This window comes from Malus sylvestris, chromosome 5 (assembly GCF_916048215.2).
Source record: "Malus sylvestris chromosome 5, drMalSylv7.2, whole genome shotgun sequence".
NCBI lineage: Eukaryota > Viridiplantae > Streptophyta > Magnoliopsida > Rosales > Rosaceae > Malus > Malus sylvestris.
The window spans coordinates 26,746,023-26,771,849 of NC_062264.1; the positions used below are offsets into that span (position 1 = coordinate 26,746,023).

Here is a 25,827-nt window from a genome sequence, read left to right on the forward strand (position 1 = left end):
TTAATGCGAGATTGAGAAGGAAGCTACAATTTAGAAATCCGGGTCATTTATTTGTCAGATATTTGATATGTTATATTATCAAATTGTAAATCGCAACTATATATTTAGACATCGTTTTGTAAATTCGTCTAGAGAGGAAACCTAATTGATAATCTATACACACCCATATAGATTAACTACTTTTATCATGGCCAACAAGTAGCTTATGTCCACGACGATGTTGTGTTTGCGTTTCGTCGGTTTCACGTTCTCTTCTTCTTTAAGGAGACGATTAATGATTAGTGTTCTAAAATATGATTATAAACCCTTTAAATAACTTCATTAGTTGGTACAATTAAGGCATTGTGATTGATCCCTTCTATGATCGCCTCAGTTTCGCTATTTAATTAGTCCCTGAAACTTCTTGCATTACATGATGTGCATGGAAAGGTCTATTAAATAAATGAAGTTTTAACGAAACATTCCAGGTATTTTTTACTTTTAACGAAAAATCACATTTTTATATTTTTCTAGTACTATTCACTACACATTTATTTGTCATTTTTCATTAAAACTAAAGTTTTTTTGAACTTTTCGTTAGTTTTCCTTTAAACAAAAAATTGGGGATCTTTGAAGTAGTACTATGTTTCGAATCAAAATCAAAGTACCGGCCTAATAATTAATGTAATTAGTAAACATTGACACATAATGTAATGCATTCTTAATTGGAGCTACAACCTTGTCTAGTTTCCATTTTTTTTTATAAGTGTATATGTTAGTTTGGTGTATGTCTTTGGCCACTCTGGATTGAAGTGTGCAACTCCGTTGTGTGAGCTTCTTTTGTTCTCAGTTATTGCAAATGTCTCAATCACCGAGATGAATTTCTCGAATTTTATCAAGTACATGTCGATTTATTTGCTCCTAACTATTTTTTAGCAGGAATAGTTGCACCTTCTTATTTGCAAATATTAAGAACAATTGCACACTTGTGCGTAAACTGTAGGTTATGAATACAAACATAACCGGAATTCTAATTGAATATTTGGTGTTACAACATAAATAATAAAATTTAGCATTTTTTCAATATACCAAAAACACCATCTGATACAACAAGTATCATTTTCCGGAATACATTTAACAAGTTACTATTAAAAGATAACTCTTGATTTGGTTAATATGAAAAGAAAAGGAAATTAGGGTATATTATTTTATATTAATATGAATATTACTTAATTATTTTGTCAGACATTTATCCTTTAGTTGGTCGTGATTGGACTGAACAGTTGGCTCCAACTGGTGTAGCAGCTAATGGGAGACCTGGATTGCATACGGCGCTTCCCCAATGCCCACTTCCACCGCCATTTATGTCCCCTGGCCTCTCCACCTCCTCCGTCTTCATCACCGCCGGGAAAAACCCTCCTCCTATTCTCTCCCACATCAAACACCCAAACCAGAACAATCAACACCAAAATTGCCAGTGCTGGGTACAGGAAGAAGGGGAAGATGAAGATGGCAGAGATCTGACTCTCAGACCTCATTTCTTGCTAGTATATACATATATATACACACACATACAGTGAGAGTCGCATACGTACCTATGATTCAATCAGTTTCAGCAAAAGGGAATAGCAAAAGAGAGACACTTTGCAGTTGTTCCGGCAGCCGCCGATAATTCACAGGCAGCGGCAGTGAGGAATCAACAAGGAGAAAGCCAAAGCCTTATCTGTTGGTTTTACCTCTCTCTCCCCATTTCAAGCAGTGGAGAAAAGACGAAATTCCTCATTTACCCTCGTTGTCTTCTCAAATAACAAATATATCCTCGCGAGCACGGTCTCTCTCGGTTCGAATTGAAACCCCAAAACCACTCTCTTAAACCCTAACCAGAAACTCAAAAGATAACTTTATCAATCAGAAATCTCTGTGGGGCCATGCCATCGTTTCAGGATCGGGTTTCCAAGCCCATATTTTCTGCAGTTTCTAATCCATTTCGCCAATCAACGAGCTTGTCGACGAAGAGCACCACCACCGATCGTGGCGGTGAAATGGAAGCAGCATCAGAGCAACAGCCGCCGGATCCCATACCCAATAGGCCCTTGAGAGGCCAAAGACTATCAAATCGCCAAACCTCCAATCTCCAATTCCTCAACAAAGACTCACCCATTTCGGCGAGAAGGGGAGAGAGCCCTTCTTCTCCGCCATTGCAGGACAGCAGCTTTCTCGAAAAGCTGAAGCTGGGTCTCGACAAGTCAAAGAGGGAGGAGCCTCAGGAAGTTCCCGAGCCGCCACAGGCGGCGGAAGAAGCGGACCAGATATTCAAGAAGATGAAGGAGACGGGTCTGATTCCGAATGCGGTGGCAATGCTTGATGGGCTATGCAAAAGACGGGCTGGTCCAGGAGGCCATGAAGCTTTTTGGGTCGATGCGCGAAAAGGGTTCGATTCCTGAGGTTGTTATATACACTGCTGTGGATGATGGGTTTTGCAAAGCGCAGAAGTGTGAAGATGCTAAGAGGATTTTCAGGAAGATGCAGAGCAATGGGATTGTTCCTAATGCTTTTAGTTACACTGTGTTGATACAGGGGTTGTATAGAGCTAATAATTTGGAGGATGCTGCTGAATTTTGCAGCGAAATGTTGGAAGCCGGTCACTCGCCCAATGTAGCTACTTTTGTCGGGTTGATTGATGTGATTTGTAAGGAAAAGGATATGGAAGAAGCTGAGAGTGTTATTGGGAAGTTGAAGCAGAAGGGGTATTTGGTTAATGAGAAGGCTGTTAAAGAGTTTTTGGACAAAAAGGCGCCATTTTCGCCGAGGTAGTGAAGATTAGCTTCTTCCATCGAGGTAGGAATTAGGTAAATCGATGACTTGAAGATTACTGCTGTGGATACCAACAATAGCAGTAACACATTTCTAGGTTGGAGTTAGGAATTAGGTAAATCGATGACTTGAAGATTAGCTTCCATGGAGGTAGTGAAGCTAAGGGTGTGACTAAGGTCGTGATCGTGGAATTAGTAGCGCTCCTAGTTGACTTACCTTCATGAATGGCTGTGATCTCCATATTCTGAATAGGTGAAACATAAAACTGACCTGTTGAATTTGCTACGTTATTAATTGAAGCATTGTGAAGATTGACACGGTTCTGCATAGGTGTCTAGAGGACAGTTCCCCTCTGTAAAGGCTACAGCTTTTGATAAGTGATCCTAATAAATTGGTGCAGTTTTCTCGTTTGTGATAGAGTTGCAACGGTACGGGGTGGTAGACTTTTTTTTTTTTTTTAAATTTGTGGAAGCTCGATCGTAGATGGACGTACAAAGTTCTACTGACTCTCATTTACTTGTGTGGTATTTTTTTTCAATCTGTCAAAACAAAGATTGTTCCTTTGTGACCGAAAAGTCACGGGTTCAAGTTATGGAAATAGCTTATTTGCAAAGTAAGGGTAAGGCTTCGTACGATGACACCCACCGCCGGCAATCTTTGCAAAGCCGGGAGCTTTGTTGGCTTGGGATTGTCCATTTATCTGAGTGCAAGATACATTTTCCTACGGAGCCAGTTAAAACTTATGTCAGGAAGCTCGATAGTGAACTGTGATACTATGGTTTGTAAACATTGGAAAGTTCTGGATAATTTCCGAGTTGCCGTGTATCAAACTAAATGTTGGTATCCATTTTCGGTAAGTTGGTTATTGTACAAGTATGTAGCTAAGCAATTAAGGGTGGGCATAGGCCGGCCGGGCCGGGCTGGGCTGGGCCTAATTATGAAGGAACCGGATCCTATCCGCTTTAAACTCTAAGGGGACGGGGCATGGGCCGGTTTTGGACGGGTTCACGGATTCAACTCTATTTTTTTTCTCCTTTCAAAAATTCTTTTTTATCAAATGGAGCTGCAGCCGCTGCACCGCAGTGCACAACAGCAGCACAGATTACACTTACACTTATAGGAGTATTGAAGGCTTGAAGCAAAGATTGTGCACAACAACACGTATTAATATAATCCCAAACCCATTTGCCCACTCCTAAAGCAATATTCTTTAGAAAAAAAATTACTTTTAATGTATTGAAAATGTCAGCCAACGGGGGCGTTGAGGGGGAACGAAAGGTGCAGTCGCACAGGGCCCTGAATTTGAAGGGCCCCCAAAATTTTTGTCATCTAAATCTATTATTTATATGTAATAATGTTCTATAATTAAAATTGCTTTTGTTATGTAATAATGTTCTATATTTAAAAATTGTTTTTGTTAGCACTTTAAAATTTCTTTGTGCACTCCTTATAAGAGTATTGTTTTCCTTTCTAACACCTTAAAAATGGTATTCTTTTTTTTTCAATTTTATTATAAATAATGTTACATATTCAAGTGAAACTTTAAGTTAGAATTTTTTAAGTTTTTTTCCCTTGTTTGGTTGTTTAAGATTGTACTGCTTTTGATTATTTAGTGAACGTTATATTTGTAGCTCTTTTTACTTATTATTAATAAAATTTGTAAACATGCAACCAGTGAGTGCTAAACTTTGTTTTGATTTAAGTGATTGTTTTCTAGTGTTATACATTGTCCTACCTTTTTTTTTAAACTATCAAGGAGGAGCCTTTCATAAAATTCGTACAGGGCTTTCAAAATCTCAGAGACCGCCCTTTCAGCATGGCATCTTATAAATTAATTATGTACTATCATGTGAGAAAGCATGAGAATGCGTAATAGATCTTATTGTAGATAAGTTTTTCTCGTTGTTTGGGTACGCAAAAGGCTCCCAAGCTTGTAGAATATAAAGATCATTGTTCACATTCTATGTTGCCACAATTATACTCTCGGTGGTATTAAATTTTGGCCAACTCAACAACGCAAAGCCTTTGTGGAGGGAAGGAGTAGTAGTGTGCGTATGCGCCAATTGGACAACCTCAAAACATGCAACCGCGTATGGCAAAAGCCGAAGGCGAATTGGGGGTTGGCGACTTTGCGTTCTCTCTTGGTCGGTTATTGTTTATTTCTCCAAGAGTTGCAAATTGTGAAGAAGAGATGCATCATACATCTCCTCTTGAAACCCACTTTTTGGATTAGCTCCCAATTAATTTAAATGCCAAGCACCAATCACCAAACCACACCCGCCCCCCCCCCCCCAAAACACAAAATTCCCTGTTATCTATAAGATCTTTGTGATTTGGTCGGCTTTTATTTATTCATATCGTATGCTAGATTTTAAGGTAGTGGTAGTATGTGGTCAATCGACTCGTTCCTAAGGATAAGGACCAGAGGGAACTGTCCCATCAAGGGTGGGGTTACATGTAGCATGTTTCGTTTAACCTCATATTTCAATTGATGTGATAGCATTTCATTTCGTATCAACAAGTTTGATGTGCAAGTTTGTAGTCTCTTGTGTGAGAGTTTGTTGTTTTAATTTTGTTTTATTGTGATGATTTTTGGTTTAAATAAATTTGCTCGTATTTTATGAACGAATTAGTATTGATCCTTTGTGACTGCAGAAATACCTTATAATACAGTCGATACTAATTTGTTGGTAAAATCCGACCAAACTTATTCAGAAAAAAAAATTAAATAAAAAAAAAACACATAAAAGGCCCCACGATTGTTGCTTTGTGCATGTGAAAACAAGATATATATATATATATATATATAGGGATGCTACAACTTGGGGTTAATGCAACTAAATTAACATTAGAAACATCTGCTTTGTAACTTGTTAAGTTGTTTTATGTGTATACATTTCAAGATTACAACTAATGAGCTTTTTCTTAATATTGTTTGTGAAGGACTTCCTAATTGATCATGTGCAGATAATCATTGACTAACCTAGACTAACATCGAAACTAGTTGAACCTGAGTTAAGGAGCTGATTACGGAGTCATTTGAGCTTTCGTTTTGGTTTTGTGTGTATTTTTGTTAGGTATTAAAACAGAGGGACTAGCCTCGATTTTGAATACCAGATATAGGACTTCGTGCATCAACAAATTCTTTAGAAGTAACGTCAGGGAGACCAAATAAATTATATGACGTGATTGTTGATACTTAGATTATTACTTAAGTGTTCATTAACATGTTTATTTCTAATTGGTAACACATCACATGTTTTACAAATTTAGTTTAAAAAGTTAATCTACCTAACATTATAAATACTTGAAATTCCGTTTCTGATTAATTTTCTAATATTCGGGAAAATTTTAGATAAGGGTGTCTCATCATAGCATTTGTAATACAACTCTCACAAAGCATAGGACTCTGTATTTGATTTTACCCGACCCCACATTAGTTCTATCCAAGGAAGAAAATATCGGTGATATCGGAAATATCGGTAGTCCGAAAACACGGAAATATCGATGGAAATATCGGTAAAATATCGATATCGATAAAAATTACATGGAAACCACGGAAATTGTAAGAAAAACTTGGAAATTTTTATTGAAACTTTGCAGGATGTTTATTTAGTCAATTATCTATTAGTTTATCACAAAAAATTGGAAGGAAATGCATTGCATGATGGATTTAACTGATTTAAGTTGATTATATAGCAAGCTGGCAAACATTGTAAGTGTAGAAAATATGTAGTAATTAATAAAATAAGTTTAAACACACCATAATCATTTATATATAATGAATTAGTACAATATTTTACACTTTATACATTGTATGGTAAGATACATGAGTGACTTAGCATCACATAGAATGAACGTGGTGAGTAGTTCAAAAGTAGATACTTGAAAAGAAATTAATCAAATTTTAGTATGATGTAATTATTTGGACTTGATTTAAAATAGAAATTTATCATATATAATATATGTAACTGAAAAAAAAATAATCAAATTTTAATATGATGTAATTATTTGGATTTGATTTAAAATAGAAATTTATCATATATAATATATGTAACTGAAAAAAAAATAATCAAATTTTAATATGATGTAATTATTTGGACTTGATTTAAAATAGAAATTTATCATATAGAATATATGTAACTGAAAAAAAAATTAATCAAATTTTAATATGATGTAATTATTTGGACTTGATTTCTCTTTATACATATATTCTTCTTCCTATTTTCTAGTATTTCAGTTTAGTAAGTAATTTTAAATTTCGGAGACGAAATTCTTTTAAGAGGGGTAGATTGTTACACCCACCCCCAATTTAAATTGTATTTTCATTTATCTTACTTTTAAAATTATTTTTTGATCTTAATAGGTGTGCCCAGGGCCCACCTTGCTTTTGTGTCACCATCTCTCTTTTCTCTCAGATCTCTCTTTTCCCTCACTCTCTCATCTCTACCGTGCTCTCTCTCTGCACTCTCTCTGCACTCTCTGCACTCTCTCCTTCTCCCCGTGAACCAACCCACACGCCACACCCTCACTTTCACACCACTTAAACGGCGACACCCCCTCATCGCTCTCTGCACTCTCTCCTTCTCCCCGTGAACAACCCTCATTCTCCCTCTTCGCCCTCTCTGCACTCTCTGCACTCTCTCCTTCTCCCCGTGAACAACCCACACCCTCACTTCCACACCACATCAACGGCGACACCACCTCATCGCCATCTCCGTCTCTACGTCTCTGTCTCTGCCTCGGTCTCTCCGTCTCCGTCTCTCCCTCAGTCTCTCCGTCTTCGTCTCTGCCTCGGTCTCTCCGTCTCCGTCTCTCCCTCGGTCTCTCCGTCTCCATCTCTGCCTCGGTCTCTCCGTCTCCGTCTCTGCCTCGGTCTCTCCGTCTCCGTCTCTCCCTCGGTCTCTCCGTCTTCGTCTCTCCCGCGATCTGGATCCTTCTTCTTCGATCTGGTTTCTGGATCCTTCTTCTTCGATCGGGTTTCTGGATCCATCTTCTTCGATATGGTTTCTGGATCCCTTTCTCACCTCCGCCGGCGGCGACGACGACGACAAATATCGCGATAATATCGCTAATATCGGTAATATCGCGATATTACCGATATTATCGCGATATTTTACCGATATTTTATTTTTACTAAAAAAAATATCGCCGGATCAAAAAAACGATATTATCGGCGCCGATAATATCGATTTTTAAATCCTTGGTTCTATCCAATAGGATGAATTTTCGCTCACCACCCTCAAGACGTTCATTACCTTATTTATCATCGTTTGATTAGTTTAAATTTTAAAATTTGTATATATTCACTACACAAATATCGAAATTTAAAATCATCTAACAGTAATAAATAAAGTGATGATCATCTTATATATTTAATTTAAACTCATGAGTTGGAATTTATGCAGATGTGTTGTTTGATAAGTAAATGATGAATCTAAAAAGGTATATTAAGAAGTCGGGTAATGCTAAGGAAACTAAATTTGTAGACAAAATTTACAAACTAAATAATGTGTCACCAATAAGAATGAACATGTTTATCAATGTTTATGCAATAATTCAGTCATCAACTTTCATGTAATTTAGTTTACAATATTTTATCTACAATTTTGATCTCCTTAGCATTACTCTAACAAGTCTATACAGCGGTATGAAGGCTAGACAAATAGTAATCAATGCCATTAACAATGGAATAGGACCCCATCCAGATTGGGGAACCAAATGATCAATCAATCGTGTTCATTCATCGTACATCGTACGGTTAGAAATTATTTTAAATTTTTTATTTAAAATTAAATATAAACATAACCTAATTAAAATTGACCGTACAATGTACAATAAACGGTTGTGATTGATTGATCCTCCAAATCCCTCAAAAAAATTCCGGAGAGGATCCTCGTCCATTAACAATTGAGCCTGCATTTGCATCCTTAACCGGACATTAATTAAATCACAAGAAAACCATTATCCGCGCTTCAAACAACTTTCCCATAAATCAAAACAAAACCATTACGTATTGTTTGATCCAATTTTTAAGTATATACTAATTACTATTGAATATAATTAGATACAAGTTGTACTTGTTTAAGTAGTAAAATTATGTTTAATTAAAGACTATAACGATGTGGGGTCGGCACCGGCCCTCCTCCTCCGCCACCTTCAAAGTCATTGACTTGACCTACTATATAAAAAATGAAAAAAGTTTTCTACTTTAACAAAAAAAATCATATTTTTACATTAAAAAGTCAATCCTAGTACTATTCACTTTACCCTTTATTTTGTTTTTATCGTTAAAACTCAAAGTTTTCAAACAATTTTCATTAGTTTTTCTTATAAAAAGGGGGTTTTATAACTTGAATCCTTGAAAAAAATTGAAATTTAAAATAAACTTGATGTTAGATTACATATTGATTATAGTTCCCCTTAATTCAAAATAATTAATGTATATTTTATTCAATGTCTCCCATTAAATATTTAAATTTATTAATATACACATTTTAATATATTTTTTGATCAAACAAAAGTTTTTTTTAATTTATTAATTATATTTAACATTCTTCAAACTTGAAAAACTCAATGTTAGTACCGAAATTTTATTATATTGAATTAATGTATTTAAATGTTAGTGCCGAAATATATTATATTAAACTAAGGTACCTAAATGTATGTACCAAAATGTTTGTACCCAAATATATTATATTAAACTAATGTACCGAAATGTATTATATTAAATTAATATACCTAAATGTTTGTATCGAAATGTATGTACTGAAATATGTGTACCTAAATGTATGCATCAAAATGTATTATAATGAATTTAATGTACATATATGAAGAAGACAAAGTATATCGAAATATATTGTAAAATAAAAATTAATTTATTTAAATATTTACAACAAAATATATTACGATGAATGAAATGAAAATTATAATTATAATGAAATAAGGTTAATACATTAAAATTAGGAAGAAAAAGAGAAATAATTAAAACATCAAAAATATAATTAATAAATTAGATGATTACTGTATCAAGGGACTAAAATTAGATTTTGATTTTACTTATGGTTTTAATCTAAAAATCATATTTGCCAAGAATTAAAATGAAGTTTCCTAATATAAATATCACGTTTATATCGAAATAAAATAACACAATTGAAAAAGTCAAAACCAAGAAAATAATACTATATTTTTATAAGACAACGAAAAATAACACTCAAAAACTTTCTTCCTATATAAACAGCTACATATGGGGTTCTTCCATATCACTCACACATTTAACAGCCTCATTGCACTCACACAAACAACACAAAATATCAAATTCTGGCACTTGGGTTTTCAGAATTTTGCTTGAAGATCTTGTTTTTGTTTCCGATACGAGCTCGAAGATTGCCGGAAATGATATGTCTAATGGCTTCTCAGTCCCATTTGGGCATGGCAGTAATACTTTTCTACACATGTTTCTGGATCCCATTTCACCAGATGAAGAAGTTTCTGGGCAGATTATTTTTTGGCGTGATATTTTTCGCTCATTTCCAGCAGCAGGAAGAGGAGTGTACGAGTCTTCCAGTGGCTAGGTTCCAGGACTTGCAGGCTCATGGTACCAAAAGGTGTGGACAAGTTTTGGAGAAGACATGTTCAGTTTGCTTGGTGGATTTTGAGGAGGAGGATTTGGTGAGCCAATTGGGAAAATGTGGACATGTTTTCCACGTTGATTGCATTGAGAGGTGGATTGAGAGCAGTCACTTTACCTGCCCAGTTTGCAGGTCACTGTTCTTCAATGTCAAAACTTGTCATGCAAAACTGGATGAGGAAGTTAATATCTCTTCCTCCTACATTAATGGTGGTTTTTCTTGGTATTATTAGTTATTTGATTTTGATTAATTAAGTAATTAGTAGTTCTTTGTTTGAAGAGAGGATCTGGGGATGTAAAGGGAGGCAATCATGTAATTGGCTGTTAATTATAAGAATACATTTCTAATTTCATGTAAAAATACATATAGATATTTATCATTTATAAGACAGTGCAGAAGAAATAAAAAACCAGTAAGCAACATCAAGCATTAATCAAGCAAATGCAGTTTCTGTTTGTAGAGGGAAATGAACCCTAAATTTATCATAACTTTATCTCGTCGATTCATCTTTCCTACCACTTGGATAAACTACCAATACCTTTTTGTTGTTTTAAAATGTAAAGAAGGATTAAGCAAGATTAGCTCATCGACAATGGTCAAGTGTGAGGAGTCGACCATTCCTTGTAGGGGTGAGAACCATTACACATGGAAAACCCCTTGCCCTCCTTCCCTACCACTTTGACTAAGTCCGATGAGTTATTTTTATTTAAACGATAATTTTATTTAATCTAAACTACATAAATAAATATTTAAGCTTCGAGCACACTGCTCAACTAACTTAACTAAGCACAAGTCTACAACTATAACTGCAAGGATACTTAAATAAAAAGTATGAGCACACTGCTCAAACTTTCAATAATTCAATTCATATACTCATTGTTGCTTGTTTGATTTTTTTTCTAAATGTAATATTGGCAATAAAAATTAGTTTGGCAATTGATTAGGCATCTGACGCTTTATGTTTTGTTGAGGTCAACGAGAACACGAGGCACATATCTTAATTTGTTCAATTAAATTTTGAAAAATCGAAGAATCTTTCAGCAACCAAATAATCCATTGAAATTATCGGATTAAATCAATTTAATATTTTCTATGATTAGATGCAGATGGAAACTATCTAACATTTTTAAGGGATATATATTGCTTTAATCTTCAGCTGGTGCTGGGAGTTTAAAAGAAAGTTCCAACGGAAAAGAAACTAACAACAGTTTACATTTTTAACAACATGACTTGTGACTCAAGTAATTATAAACGCTCTACTTAAAAACATTTATCTTAACTGTGCGATCAAATGTAAGCAAGGGAAAAATACTTTTATGATTTGTTTGGTATGTTATAAAAAAATTGCTTAATTGGCATTGCAATAACTTTCTTAAGCACACTTTGTGTTATTAGTAACGTTATGTGTAGTCCATTTTGACAAATACATCAGTTTACTAAGTTTCTTTGTACATTCATGTAGCCATTGGTATATTGAAATGGTCCCCGTGTTTTATCCTCTAGTCAATTTGGTTCTCGTATTGTCAATTGGTCATCATTGAAAAGTCATCTCTATAAAAAATCATTGTAGTTGAAACATTTAGTTATCAACTTGGAAACAATTACAGTGTTATCGATAAGCAGTAAAATTTTATAATGAAAATCAAATGATTAAATGGTTTCCGATTGAAAAATGATTTTCACATATTTTTTTTTTTCGTTACACATTTATGCAAGACAAAATTTACGATTTGAAATATTATGGGTTTTTTTTTTGCAAGAGAATTTATTATGGGCATTTTGGGCCTCAGAAATTGGTTGTCAGCCCAACCTGGACTTTTGCCTCGCTTTTTCCTGAGACCAGCGGGAGAGAATAATAAAAGCTTAGAGCTGGGTTTTGGTGAAATCTTCAAGCTTTGAAGCAGGGCAAGCAATCGATCGCCACAGAGAACGCAGCCATGGTAATTCTAACTCATCTCTCAAATCTTGCAATGTACCGATTAGTTGTTTTCCCTTTTCACGTCCTCAAATTTCAATTTCCTAGATTGGGTTGCAAGAAATTAGAATTTTCAGATCTGGGTCCAATTAGCAATCGATCATTACTAAACTGGATTCTTTTCGTGTTTCGATTTGTTTTGTGATGAAAAAATTATGGCTTTTTATAGTTGTATAAAAGTACAATGTGATCCATCTTTGCCATGCCATTACTCAAAACGATGCAATATTTGTCGGAATTTGTATTTCAGTAAGAAATTTGTGATTTGGACTGGGGTTAAATTGATTAAATTTTATTTGGGTTTTTAGTTTAGTTGCTGATCTGATAATGGTTTATGTTGTTAGATTCAATTTGTGCTTCTAATAAGCAGACAAGGAAAAGTGAGGTTGACAAAATGGTATTCTCCTTATACCCAAAAGGAAAGAAGTAAGGTATTGTCGATAAATCTCATCTAGTTTTTTGGGTTGTTTAATCGTCGCTAGAATTTATAATTCCAAGAAGAATAGCAACATGAACACCTTTAGATTCTTGTTATGAGAATGGCTTACGATTCTCACATTGTTATCACCGTGTGTGTATTAATCTTGCATTTTGATAAGGTTCTCCGTGAGCTCAGTGGAGTAATTCTTGCGCGAGGTCCCAAACTCTGTAATTTTGTGGATTGGAGAGGATACAAAGTTGTTTATAAAAGGTGATGCAGAGAGATGTGATTTTGTTTTTGCTCTTCTAGGGGTAGAATTATTAGTGAGTGGCCTGTCTTAGACTTCCGCTACTGAATTTCTGTGAACGTGTTTTGCAGATATGCCAGTCTGTATTTCTGCATGTGTATTGATCAAGAAGATAACGAATTAGAGGTCCTTGAAATGATTCATCATTATGTTGAGATTCTCGACCGATACTTTGGCAGTGTGAGTGATTGCATTATATTCTTCATTTCATTTTGATAAAGGATGTTGTTGTACCGTGTACTAATAATATGTTTATACTTACAGGTCTGTGAATTGGATTTGATATTTAACTTCCACAAGGTATGGGTTTAGTGCTTGTCTAAGAGTCGCCTTTTCTGTTTTTCGGAATTGCATTACAAAGGAGTTGGTTTTTACTGTTTTTGTCCACATGTTTGCCATACCAATGCTAAAATTTGCCAGAGTCCTCGTATGACATTTTTCTGATTTATGTTGATATCTGGCTTGATCGTTTGCTACTGTTCAACATGGTAGGCCTACTATATACTGGATGAAATTTTGATTGCCGGTGAACTTCAAGAATCGAGCAAGAAAACAGTTGCACGATTGATAGCTGCACAGGTATAGGTTATTCTTAGATCGGTGCCATTTGTTGTCAAATATTTCCGTCCTCGCTAATTGCATCATATATCTTGGTTCTAGGATTCTTTGGTGGAGACTGCAAAAGAGCAGGCTAGTTCGATAAGTAATATAATCGCGCAGGCAACCAAGTAATGGAGAACAAGCATATGGTCACCCTTTGTATCAATACACATTGAAGTGTTTCTGTATTAATATTGTTCTTGTTATCGTTATTTTGAAATTTTTTTGTAATAACTGATGTGCGTTTTTGGTTACGTATGCAGTTTTAAGGATTGTACAATGAAATGTTCTCCGATTCGTCGTTGATTATATGTCTTGTGTGGATGGTTTATTCATAGCTTCTGTTCGAGGCATTTTTTGTGCTTTTTAGAGATGAACATTCTTACATTCTTCTCAAAATCCATCCCAATTGTTTTTTACTAGAGATAGAGGAAAAATATGTACATTTCTTTTGCATCGCTTGTCGACAAACTAAAAACGAAATGTTTACCAAAGGCCCCAAAATTTCACAGTACTTGTGTTTAGGGTCTCCCTCAGACAATGGTATGCATTGACAGGGTCACTGTGATATGCTAGTGGCTGAAGTACGAAGGCCAACGTTTCCCATGTTTCCTTGGGTTGAAAACTTGAAGGTAAATGGAGTCCAATATATAATTAAACATGAACTTCAGGGTTTATGGCATGCATTCATATTAACATCATATCTAAGTTGTATTAATTTCAATCTAATTAACATTTATTCGCGGTTAAATATGATCGCTCGTTGTAAGTTCTACTTCTCTGTTGGTTTCCTATACAACTTACTGCACCCATCCCAGACACGAACTCACTTATCCGTTTCTTTCCGCCTGAAAGATTTGAATTTCATGCTCCGAAGGAGAGGTTTGCTGTACAGGAAGACTGGGGGAAAAGACCTTGTCCTGCAAAGTCGAAAGTAAACATATGAGAGTGTAATAACAACCAGATACCATACGTTCGATGTCTGTAATGCGAGGACTGCAGTGACGGCTTAACAAAAAATTATACTAAATCAGAAGCAAGTAAGCAAAAACGTAATCTATGTAAGAGAAATTAAACAGACCTTTAGAAAATATCCAAATCCGCTAAATTTACAAGGACTCCATCATCTTCCCACGTTATATCCTTGGCCTTTGGATCTCTTTCAATAGGTTGAAGAGGCGCTTCTAATGGCGGAGGGCTCTGCAGATAGAAAACATACAATTTCGAGACGTAATTGACAGGAAAACTAGAACTTAATTGCCTTCATCAGATTACTAAGAATTCAAATCCTGGATGGGCTCTCTCCATCGCTATTGGTATTTAGAAACCGGTTTTTCAATTTATCATCAAACAATGATGGATGTATCCCTACCATGCAACGAATCAAAGGCCAATTAATTCCACGGAAGAAAGGATGTTGCTTGATTTCATTTGCACCAGTATTGGATCCTAAACGTGCGTCTGGGTCTCTCTGCAACAATGCATTTATCAACTGCCGTGCTGCAAGGCTAACCTGGAACATCAAGTAATGTTAGCGGGTGCACAATTAGCTCGAAGCTTCAAATAATGACTATACAAACGCAATATTAAAACTTCATCCATCTTTAGACCGCAAGGTCCAAAATGACAGAATAGATGCACAGTTCAATCTTAGATATACCGGAATACTGCCTGGAAACGTGAGATCTTTGTGCAGGATGTTGGTGAACGTCCTCTGCCTATTTTTACCCCTGAAAGGTGTACGGCCATACAGCATCTCATACAACAAAATACCTGAATTCCAAACATAAACAAAAGCATTAGTGATAAAATGTACTGCAGCTCTACAAAGAAAGTAGGAGCTACCCAGTAGGGCGGGAAGAACTCCATGATAACATGATTGGAAATTTTTATTATATGCACACTTTTGAATACCAAAGTAATTTTCAAAGTAGTGGTACTTGAAAAATTGATTCCTTCATAAGCATTAGTAAGAATTTCGGTGAAATTTAATGCTTACCAAGAGCCCACCAATCAATAGCACTGCTGTGGCCTGCACCAGTAATAATTTCCTGAAATCAAGCACCTTAAGAACTTTGAAAATATATAGGCAGACAAAACAATTATCATTACTGTAGTCTGTAACAATATAGCTGACCAGATTTGTAGTAATACAAGTATTTCAGAACATGACATACAAAATGTCAGCGCCAGTTAGCATGGTTCGAAGCACATGCATACATTTTACTGTTGATGAAAAGATCATGATGTGTTTTGATCCTGAGTTCCATGTAGTGACTACGCATGAAAATGTTTTCTGAGGTGTTAACCAATATTATAGAACCATACGAAAACAAGGCATGCCCCTCTATCTAATACGCTAATAAAAATATTGAAAGTAGGATGACCTAAAACCATAATGGAAAGGGATCACCGTACAGGAGCAATGTACTCTTCAGTTCCAACAAATGAATTTGATTGTGTGACTGGTTCTGCAACAAATGTTGGTGGTGGTTGACTCCTCGATCTTCTTCTCTTGTTAGGCGATTGATGCCTTATAATCTGTGCAATGGAAAAAACTATATAATAACAAATAAGAAGAGTACGTCTGTAAAGAGAGAAGCGAGGATTGTGATTTTGTACCAGGGGTTTACATGATGTCATAAACGACAAATCAAAATCTGTTAAGACAATATGCCCATCCTTATGGAGTAAAATATTTTCAGGCTTAAGGTCGCGATATACTATTCCTGTAAGAAGCCACAGGCATAGTCAGCAAAAAAGCAAGAGGACTGAGATGTCCATCATAAATGACACCAATATGTTATAATCAGTCAATCCTGGGTTGGATTCCCGTGCTTCAAATGCTAATCCTTATACTCAGGGAATAACTCACATTACATCTGATTATAGTTTGTGTCAGGAAAATTAACTAAACAGTATATGTTAACCACAGGATTTGGGAAGAACACCAATAAGTTCACGAGGTTTTCTTCCCATTTTTTATTAGACTAGAAAACAATTAGAAAGAATATTGAATAGAGAAGTGGAGCACAGAAAATGTTCATATCATTTAATCAAAATACCTAGACAGTGAAGATATTCCAATGCAATAACCACCTCTGCCGCATAGAACCTGGCATATAATGAAAGTTAAAACAATAATCTTTTGAGAATACATCTACTTTATAGATGGTTAAAACATTGACTGTAGAAAGTCTGCAATCAACCTAATAGTAAAAAGTCTGCAATTCATATGTACCAAACATCAATTTCTGCTTCACATGACCAGAGGTCCACCGTCCACAACAATGAATAAAAGTGTTAGCTACCAGCGGTTGTGGACACGGTTATGCCCAAGGGTAGCCCTGTCTCCACCCATCTTTTGAAATCTACCTTAACAGAATTGGGGTGCATATGGTTTCGTCACATTTTAAACCTAAGTAGGGCTTTAGCCTGCTGAAAATTTTGTTCCATGACTGGTACCAGTTCGTAAGAGGAAATTGAAATTATAATAAATCTTTTCCATCAACCAAATAGTACAATGCATCTCTTACAAAACATGGATCATTATCTTCTGCAGCTTAACTTTCGATCCTTAGTTATATCACAAACAAATCCAATAGTTATCATTAACTTTCATCATTAGCAAAATAGAAAGCATACACAACCGCATTTGGATTCGTGTTGAATGTCAATCAACACAAAGCACAGCATCTCTCCCTAGAAATTACTGAACTGTAGTTGAATTCCACACAAGCAAGAGTTTAAAGTAGCAAAATCAGATTAATGTTTTCCTATCATTAAATCCAATCAATAGTGGGTAAAGTGGTAGCTTTAATTTGGTACCAAGAGATGTTAAGAGTACAAAAGTAAAAGTACCTCGCAGATTCCTCCTTAAATAATTTCATCGGCTGCTTGTCAAGTAAAGCAAATAACTCTCCACCACTGCAAAAGTCTGATATCAAACAAACGTGTGTGGAAGTCTGAGGAGATGAAAAAAAAATCAGTATACTTGAACTTATACCATTAGTCAGCAAATTAGAAACTTTCAAGCTACATAAATGAAGCTTGAAGACAATTAACCAACTTATTACAACTCTCTTTGAACCCTGTTTTGTCTTCTTTTCCATAGGAATTATAGAGCCAACACCAACGTAGTCAAAAGTCAAATGCAGTCCATAAACGATTGTAGATTTGAGACACAGAGTCCAGATATCTATTTTTACTTGTCAAGCTTGCCAAGCATATGACAGGTCATGGCTGGATTACTTGTATAACAGACACCAATTCGAGAATAGTAGAAATATCATGTTGTATGTGTGATAATCCCCTTGAAGAAATACTGATATGTTATTAAACTTGGCCTTGTAAGTTCGATGAACTGTATAAGTTGGCCCTCCAACTAAAAAGAGAAATCCAATCTCCTCTTTCATTTATTTGAATTCTACAAGAATAATTCCTTTGTAAAACATGTACAATCATTAGAAGGAACAGTGTCTGTCTGTCCTCTAATGTTGTTGCAACATAGGTTTAGCTTTTCGGGGTTAAGATAGCATTCACTAACAAGAAGATATATTTGATTTAGATAATATAGAGGATTGAACTGACTCCCAATCAGATATGTCTATGCTTATTAGTGCACATGCATATGCATGCATGGATGTATCCAAAATATTCACATGCAGAATTACCTCAAATGAGGTGTACAGTGTGGGAAGAAAAGGATGGTCGAGTAGCGAAATTATCTCCCTCTCAATGCATGCTCGGTGAACCTGTAATATAAAATAGCAATATGTGACCCTCAGAATAAATAAAGATGTTATACTGGTTATGCACAAACAAACATGGGCATCCATATGTGTATGTGTGAAAATACCACACATGTGCAATCAAGAGCCAGACATGCAAAGGCGCACAAGTGACACATTCATGCACAAAATTGCAAAGCTCCTTTTCTGGACACCGCTGAGATGTATGCTTATTCACTGCTGAAGAATGCAGCTGTTCACTTATGTGTTCATACCTTGTTACGGTTCAACATTATTGACTTCTCCATTGCCTTCATAGCATACAGTTCACCTGTACCTTGTAGTTCCACCAAATGTACACTGCAAAAATACCATAGTAACGTAACTGAAAATTAGAGATCCAGAAGCTAGATAATGAATATTTTTTTGTATGCACTGTATAAACAATTGCCTAATAACCTGAATATAAATACAATTTTAGACGAAGAAATGACAACAATAACCGTAGCTGAACACCACTCAATTACATACATCATCAACGGTGAATAAATTGCACTACCTTCCAGTATCACCGCATCCCAATGGTTTTATGGGCTTAAAATGATGTAGACCAATTTTTTCACCGCGAGCAGTAATCTATAGAAAATGAATAAGATTATTAAAAAGACATTAGTGATGGAGACAGCTTATACAAAAACTTGTGAAGCTCATAAACACTATATCTTGATTCTCAACACCATCAAGAAGTAACTGTAACTTGTGGTGGCCTAGAGACTACAGAAACTAAAATACATGTCAACACCACCACAATGCAACTCAATGGTAAATAAGAAAGCTAAAACATCTGAATGCTGAATATAAGTAATAGCGATGTTAGTCAAAACACTACAAGTAATATCACTTGACAATTAAATTTAAATTGCCTGTATGTCTATCTACCTCAGCTAAAAGAGAAAGAAAGTTATAAATATGAATCCGGATAGCCAGTTTAAGAAAGTTATAAATATGAATCCAGATAGCCAGTTTAAGTAGACTAATAAAATTCTTAACCTAGAGTACATGAAGTTTAACACAAAAATATTATTTGAAAAATGGATTGATACCTCCCGTATTGCTGTCCAAGAAGGATTTTCCCTTTTGTGAGGCCTTGGGAAGACAGGCTGAGAATGAATTGCCCATAAATCTTCTGGTTTCTAAATAATTGATATAATATAAAAGTTGCATCAGCTATAGTTCCAAATTACAGCCATAAAGATATTAGATCCCATCATTGCATAAAAGATGTAGCAACCAAAAATGAAATGAAGTGTAAAATTATTAAAATCACAGATATTTTACATTATTTTTCAATACCAATTATTAACCCAATCTGAATCTGAAATATCTCAATAGAATATATTTAAATGTTTATTTAGTTTAGAAAATACAACCGATCAACTCATTGGACATTTTAACTCAGCGCAAAAAGAGTACCTTACCAAGTTGGCATCAGGAAGTTCTCGAACAGCCTCATCAACATTGTGTGCTGTAGCTTTGACCTGATAATATAGAAAAAAACACTTAAACATCAGCAGTAGTACATGAAAAAGGTATTAAATATACATCAATGAGACCAGTGATAAGACTATGCCAAACATGGATTGAAAATGTGCTGATGTGAGATCATAGAACGAAAGGTTCATCAGTTTTAAAAGCATCTATTTATTGCTCATCTTGTCCATGATAACAAATGCCCAAAACCGTAAGTATTTTCTTTCTAAAATGCAGTGTATGTTGAAAAGTGAAAACAAGTTTATTACCTAGCAATCTACTTCTCCTTTTTTATCTCTCTCAATTAATTGGGCCATATGCTGAATGATCAGGCTATTGAAATATATATTCAATTTCTAGCCAACTTCCAAAACAATTGGCATTGCTTTGAAAAGATATTCTTCTGACTATTTAGAACTGTCACATTAGGAAGGCATCAGCATCATGACTACAACAGTACATAAATAATTAAGTTCTATAGACAGCATTCAAATAATAGGAAAATAATTACCAATTTAGAACCTTCTAGCTCTGTGGTCTCTGATAGGCGATTTCGCAGAGGTTCCACATGACCACTCCCATCCAGTTGGACACCAATGAAATATTGAAGTTCACCCTATAAAAATTAAAATCAACTCAACCAAAATAAGGTATGCAGGAGAATTTGATCAGAAACAAGTTTGAACCTACAATAAGAATCACAAAGTTACCTTCTGGTCACGCATGGGCTGCAAATGAAATAAATTCCAAAACTTTTTTCCTGCAATTCAAGAAATGATAACCATTAGGAAACGAAGATGTAACGCAAAACCTCCAAAACAAACGAAGCAAGTTAAACAGAAAAAGAATTTATACACCACATGGCACTTGGCAATCAAATGTCATTTATATTCTTGTCTTCCAGCCGGCATGAACCAGCAATTCAATTAACTGGCATTATAGATATGTACAGCATCAGAAATTCCAAGGCTGCTTACCACTCTTTGTATAGTTGATCAACTGTACAGTAATTTCCCTTTGTTCTCTAATGGCATCTCTTATCTTTGCGACAGTAGCTTGATCTGTTTCAGGTCCCTGGAGAAAACTATGAAACAGATAAAGAAGATTAAATTCCTATTGCCATCTCTAATAAAGTTTCTCATACAAATGAACAATATACTAGATAGGGGGAATAGATAGCAACAATGACAAGTAAGTCTTAATTCTAATTTCATACGATTCATATTAGATAGGGGAAATTGGACTAAGAGTCTAAGTTACCTAATTGATAATTATAAATGGATAACAAGAATACAATATAACATGCTTAAGTTAAACAGCAGGAAGTAAATGACCTTGTTAAGAAAAATGCATAAATAGAGTACACTTCCTACCGACAATTTCTTCCCAAAATTTCTTCACGGGTATATTCTGTCAGTTCTAAGAAGCTATCAGATGCAAATATCTGCACAGAAAAGAGTCAAAAGACTATTAAACTCATTTTCAAATATAACATGCACCATGCTTAAACCATACATTTTAATTCGAGTAATTTTTCAGTGAAAACCTTGATGCTTCTTAAGTGCATAATAAAGGAAAATGCGAACTGAATCTTCCTTGGGAATAGTAGTATTAATGACAGTGAGCAATCTTGTTCCGGCACGCATTACCAGTACAGGAAAGCAAGCAAGTAAAATGAACTAACTCTATTATCACCTATCATATGCAGTGATCCGCAGTCTGCAGCTAGATATCTTAGAAAAAGAACTACACACCTCAAATGCTCTCTTATATGCTTGAAATTGAGTTTGGCTTGCAAGATGCAATATAAGTTGGATAGAGAAACTACAAGAAAATTGTAGATCAAATTTCAAAAAGTTGGTGCTAGAAAACAACAAATCAACAACTGAACTTACTCTGTGTGAGTAAAAATCATTAGTTATGGCTCTAAGTAGTTACATGAGGTTGTATAATGTGGGATCCTCAGCATAGTGCATTCATGTGGTAGTGCAACATCAATTTAGAGAGGTGGAAAATGAAAATTGGAATATATTTAAATAAGAGTGAGACTGGAAGAAAGTTGCATATTAAAAATAATTATTCTTACAATGGGGCAATCTGGAATTCTAGGATCACTAATCACAAAGTTCTTTTCAATGCGTTCCAATGTGGTTGCCAAGTCAATTCCTTGGCGTATATCCCTTTCTCTTTCAGTACCATCCCAATTGTCAGAGGGCTCTATATCTGTGGTCATCAAAACCTCCGGTTCAATAATAGGTTCTTTTTCATGCCTGCTTGCAGAGCTTAGAGACCGTGTTTTAAATCTGCAAGAGAACATCAAACACCTGATCAAATGGTGGTCAAACTAACTTTAAATGTAACTTTTAAATATTGAAATACGGGGAATATAGCATTAAACACTGGTGAACAATTACAATTTGGATTTGAAAATAGAATGTACTCACCCAATAGAGGAAGTGCGTCCTGACTTTCGAGATATTTTGCCAGCATCAATAGGAGAGCTCATGCTGCGAAATTTATCGCCTTTCACATCCGATTGAGGAGTTTGTCTACCAGGTGTACTCATACTTGCAGTTGCAGCAGATTTAGGCAGAACATAATCAGCGTTGAGGCTGTCCTGCTCCTCATGAATGCTGGCAGTGTCATGACTCACATCCTGGATGTGAGAACGTGGATGTCTTACTGTTTGGACAACTTCCGTAATGGAGCCTAACGCCGTCTCCTTCTGGCGAGCTGATCCATAAACAACACAATTCCATTAGAAATGAAGTAAGACAACCATTTAAAACTCCGAAAATTAACCAATTTAGCTTACAATCATAGCGGATTAGCGACTTCGGCAATCCATTCGGCCTCAGTGCCCTGTCATTCACCCCTTCTGTGTACTTGCTGACCTCAACCTGCATTCTGCAAAATCAATAACTGTTTATGTTTACTAGAATGCTCAAAATTCTTCGAAAGAAAAAAAAAAACTAACTAACTAACTAACTTGCATTAAAATCAATACGTAGCATTCAAAATAAAAAATAAATCATAAAATTCAGAAGTTTGGGGACTGACCCAATAAATTTGATGGTGTTTCCTTTCTCATCTTTGATTGGGGTAATGGTGAGAAGATTCCAGAAGGGAGTTCCATCTTTCTTGTAGTTGAAGAGCCTACCGCAGTAGCTTTTCCCGGTCTTGACTGCGTCTCGGATTTTCGCCACTTCGTTCCGGTCCGTTTCCGGTCCCTGAAGAAATCGGCTGCACCCAAAACATCACAATTTTAGGGCACCAATTTGTTTCCTTTCTTTTCGATCTCTTCTTCTTGGCGAAGGTGGAGCCACACATTGTGGTTAATTGAAACTCGGACCAGAAATTTTGACCGAAATTGAACGAAACCCTAAAATTACAGAAGGGGATGAACTGAACTGAACTGAAAGGAGTGCGGTTGCGCGGTAATTATGTCCTGATTTCAACTCACTGTGTATTTATAGCAGCTGTTTGGTTTAGCCTAAAACGACGGCGGGGGTGCAAGAAATAAATGACAGTAACCCAAAATAAAATGTTGGTTTTATCTACGCACCACTCTCAATTTCAGCAGTCGAATTGAATACATTAAACATGATCAAATAATAAAAATTAATAAATTATATGTAGAAGATAAAAATAGTGTGTAGGTAGCACCACTGGAAAAGAATCATAGAAGGACCCTTTATCATCACCACCACTAATTATAGGATAACTCATTATGACATGTTACGTTGTCAAATTACCATCTATTGAAACAAAAACAATATGTCTAAGAAATGGTCCAAATTGATACTCAGACATGCATATCAAACTATATTACCGCATAATTATCAACGTCACCATACATTGAAGTTGTTTAAATTAACAATTTAACAACATAACATGTTAGACTGTGTGATCGTATAATTTTCCAACACATCTAGGCAAACCAAAATATGCTAAAAATTAGTAACATACCAGTTCCTGCCAATGACCTCCTTCGAAGAGTACCCAGTCATCCCAAAGAAGCCACTACTAGCATACATAATTGGGCAATCAGGTTTTGTGGCATCAGAAACAACAAAAGTCTGCTGAAGTGTTGACAGAGCTGCCTTCAACTCATTAGATACCCTAGGAATATTTCCCATCTCACCCCCATAATTTGAGTCCTCAGAACTCCTTGCAGATGAATCAAATCTCCCCGATGAAGTTTTCCTTCCAGATACGCCCGTGAAGCTTCCTTCTCCAATGTCTGATGATTTCACGACCACCCCCCACTCAGCTGTTCTTGCTGCTATTGTTTCCTTCTCTGTGATAATCTGGTTGTTGCCGGAATTGGAAGCATACCCTCCATTTGAACCAGTGGCAGAAGTGCTTTTAGGATCAGCCGAAGCCTGATCAGTTCCGAATGCCATCCACTTGTTGATGGAATCCCTTCTACCAGCTGGAGCAGAAGTGCTTCCTGATCCACTTTCCACAATATCAGCAGCTTGCTTGTTGCTAGGGTTTGCTCCAACATCTTTCAGATTCAAGACCTCCATTGGAAACAGAAAATCCACCACCTGTCATCATTTAATTTAAATTTTAAAAAATTGTTGGAGAATGGTCCACACAAAATTTGTAAATGTAATCACTGAAACATATCGCTTAACTCAAAATTTACAAAATTCACAAACCAATAAAAAAAATATTAACAAATAGAACGTTAAATTACATAGGTTGCCCAAGCTAAGAACGTAATCTATAAGCTCGTTTCTCACAAACAGTGTCAAACTGTTCAAACTTGAGCGAAGTACTCCGCAGCTAAAGTTCATCAAGAATTTGCTATTTTTCAAGCGCAGAGTGCAGTGGAAAAGAATCAAACATCACTCATCATTCATCAATTACCATAATTCAAAGTACTAGAGATTAGCAGGCAAAGAAATTAACTGAAAAACGAAACTTTGCATGGAAGGACCTGCTCGAAAATCGAGTTTGATGTCTCAGAATATAAGGTTTTCACTGAGCTTTGACAGCAATGAAGGCAGCCATGCCCAGTTCCAACAAATCGACAAAAATGGCAGATTTCATAAGAACCACCAGTCCTGATGAATTACATAATCTGTTCCTCTGCGATCGTCTCTACCGTACGGTATCAGATATAGTGTAAAAACTAAAAAGGTTTGTACTTGTGGTAGGTTTTTTTTTCTATATATGGGGCTGGTGCATTGCTGCAAAGATAGGAAAAGAGATAGAGAGGAAGATAAAGCTCTTGTCCTGAGGTTATTGCTCAATAAATATGACCCCCAAATTTCCCAACCGTATCAAACGGACCGGCTTCTCTGTCCTCCCACTTCACATACATTATCATCCCCTCATCTTTTATGCGATCACGGTTAAGCCATGTCAACATTTTATGTTGATTTTTTTATAGAGATAATAAGATAAAAATCAATATTAATATATAATGTTGATGTGGCTTAATTGTGACAGCACAAATAGGAGGAGATGGAAGTGTATGGGAAGTGGGAGGGCAGAAGCCAGATCCGTATCAAACATGCATATGGTGAGATCTTGGAAAGCTGCATTTCATCACAACTTTTGTTTTTTATTGTGTAATCTCACACCGTCACGTGATATTATCACTTTACTCATATTTTTTTAATCGTTAATACTCACACAGCTATTTAGTATTATCAATTCAATCGTGTCATAACACGCATATATACTGACCCGCTTTGTGGGATAAAGTTTTGTTGTTGTTGTTAATGTTGATCTATGGACACCATTTTTCTCCGTTTATGCACCTTTGTTCATTTCTAATCTTTGAAATTTATGTTCCTTCATTCTTCTTTTTAAATGTGAAAAAT

The 25,827-nt window shown here is 35.6% G+C and overlaps 4 protein-coding genes and 2 pseudogenes across 7 annotated transcripts in view; 4 read left to right on the top strand and 2 right to left on the bottom strand.

Annotated features, from left to right (window-relative positions):
• Positions 1-1,664, bottom strand: part of LOC126621394 (transcription termination factor MTERF6, chloroplastic/mitochondrial-like) — a 35,738-nt pseudogene extending 34,074 nt beyond the window's left edge.
• LOC126621396 (pentatricopeptide repeat-containing protein At4g38150-like) overlaps positions 1-3,203 on the top strand; it is a 35,372-nt gene extending 32,169 nt beyond the window's left edge. The window contains exon 3 of the transcript XR_007622901.1: positions 2,909-3,203. The gene's annotated coding sequence lies outside the window, so the exon portion shown is untranslated. The remainder of the gene's footprint in view (positions 1-2,908) is intronic.
• Positions 1,906-3,203, top strand: LOC126621398 (pentatricopeptide repeat-containing protein At4g38150-like; annotated as a pseudogene).
• A 6,985-nt stretch (positions 3,204-10,188) lies between these two features.
• Positions 10,189-10,656, top strand: LOC126622699 (RING-H2 finger protein ATL18-like). Its single transcript, XM_050291441.1, has one exon. The coding sequence runs from the start codon at positions 10,189-10,191 to the stop codon at positions 10,654-10,656; it is 468 nt and encodes a 155-aa protein (XP_050147398.1).
• Positions 10,657-12,210: 1,554 nt separating this feature from the next.
• LOC126621415 (AP-1 complex subunit sigma-1) lies at positions 12,211-14,036 on the top strand. The gene is made up of 7 exons (XM_050289929.1): positions 12,211-12,364; positions 12,744-12,830; positions 12,999-13,090; positions 13,199-13,307; positions 13,392-13,427; positions 13,620-13,706; positions 13,788-14,036. The coding sequence occupies exons 1-7, from the start codon at positions 12,362-12,364 to the stop codon at positions 13,857-13,859; spliced, it is 486 nt and encodes a 161-aa protein (XP_050145886.1). The 5' UTR covers positions 12,211-12,361; the 3' UTR covers positions 13,860-14,036.
• A 317-nt stretch (positions 14,037-14,353) lies between these two features.
• On the bottom strand, positions 14,354-25,228 carry LOC126621371 (phototropin-2-like). Of its 4 annotated transcripts, none has more exons than XM_050289858.1 (24): positions 24,936-25,228; positions 23,957-24,540; positions 23,048-23,230; positions 22,803-22,894; positions 22,432-22,720; positions 22,074-22,290; positions 21,361-21,431; positions 20,965-21,071; positions 20,698-20,747; positions 20,499-20,603; positions 19,936-19,995; positions 19,561-19,650; positions 19,017-19,093; positions 18,733-18,817; positions 18,401-18,481; positions 17,589-17,692; positions 16,793-16,842; positions 16,350-16,456; positions 16,146-16,268; positions 15,727-15,778; positions 15,388-15,500; positions 15,100-15,240; positions 14,809-14,927; positions 14,354-14,647 (listed from the first exon to the last, which is right to left on the bottom strand). In XM_050289858.1, exons 2-23 carry the CDS (start codon positions 24,517-24,519, stop codon positions 14,811-14,813), a joined length of 2,877 nt encoding a protein of 958 aa, XP_050145815.1. In that variant the 5' UTR covers positions 24,520-24,540; positions 24,936-25,228; the 3' UTR covers positions 14,354-14,647; positions 14,809-14,810. The 4 variants fall into 4 exon arrangements, with proteins under 4 accessions (XP_050145815.1, XP_050145818.1, XP_050145816.1 ...); XM_050289861.1 differs by having other exon boundaries at positions 14,354-14,641; positions 14,805-14,927; XM_050289859.1 differs by having other exon boundaries at positions 24,908-25,228.
• Positions 25,229-25,827: the final 599 nt, after the last annotated feature.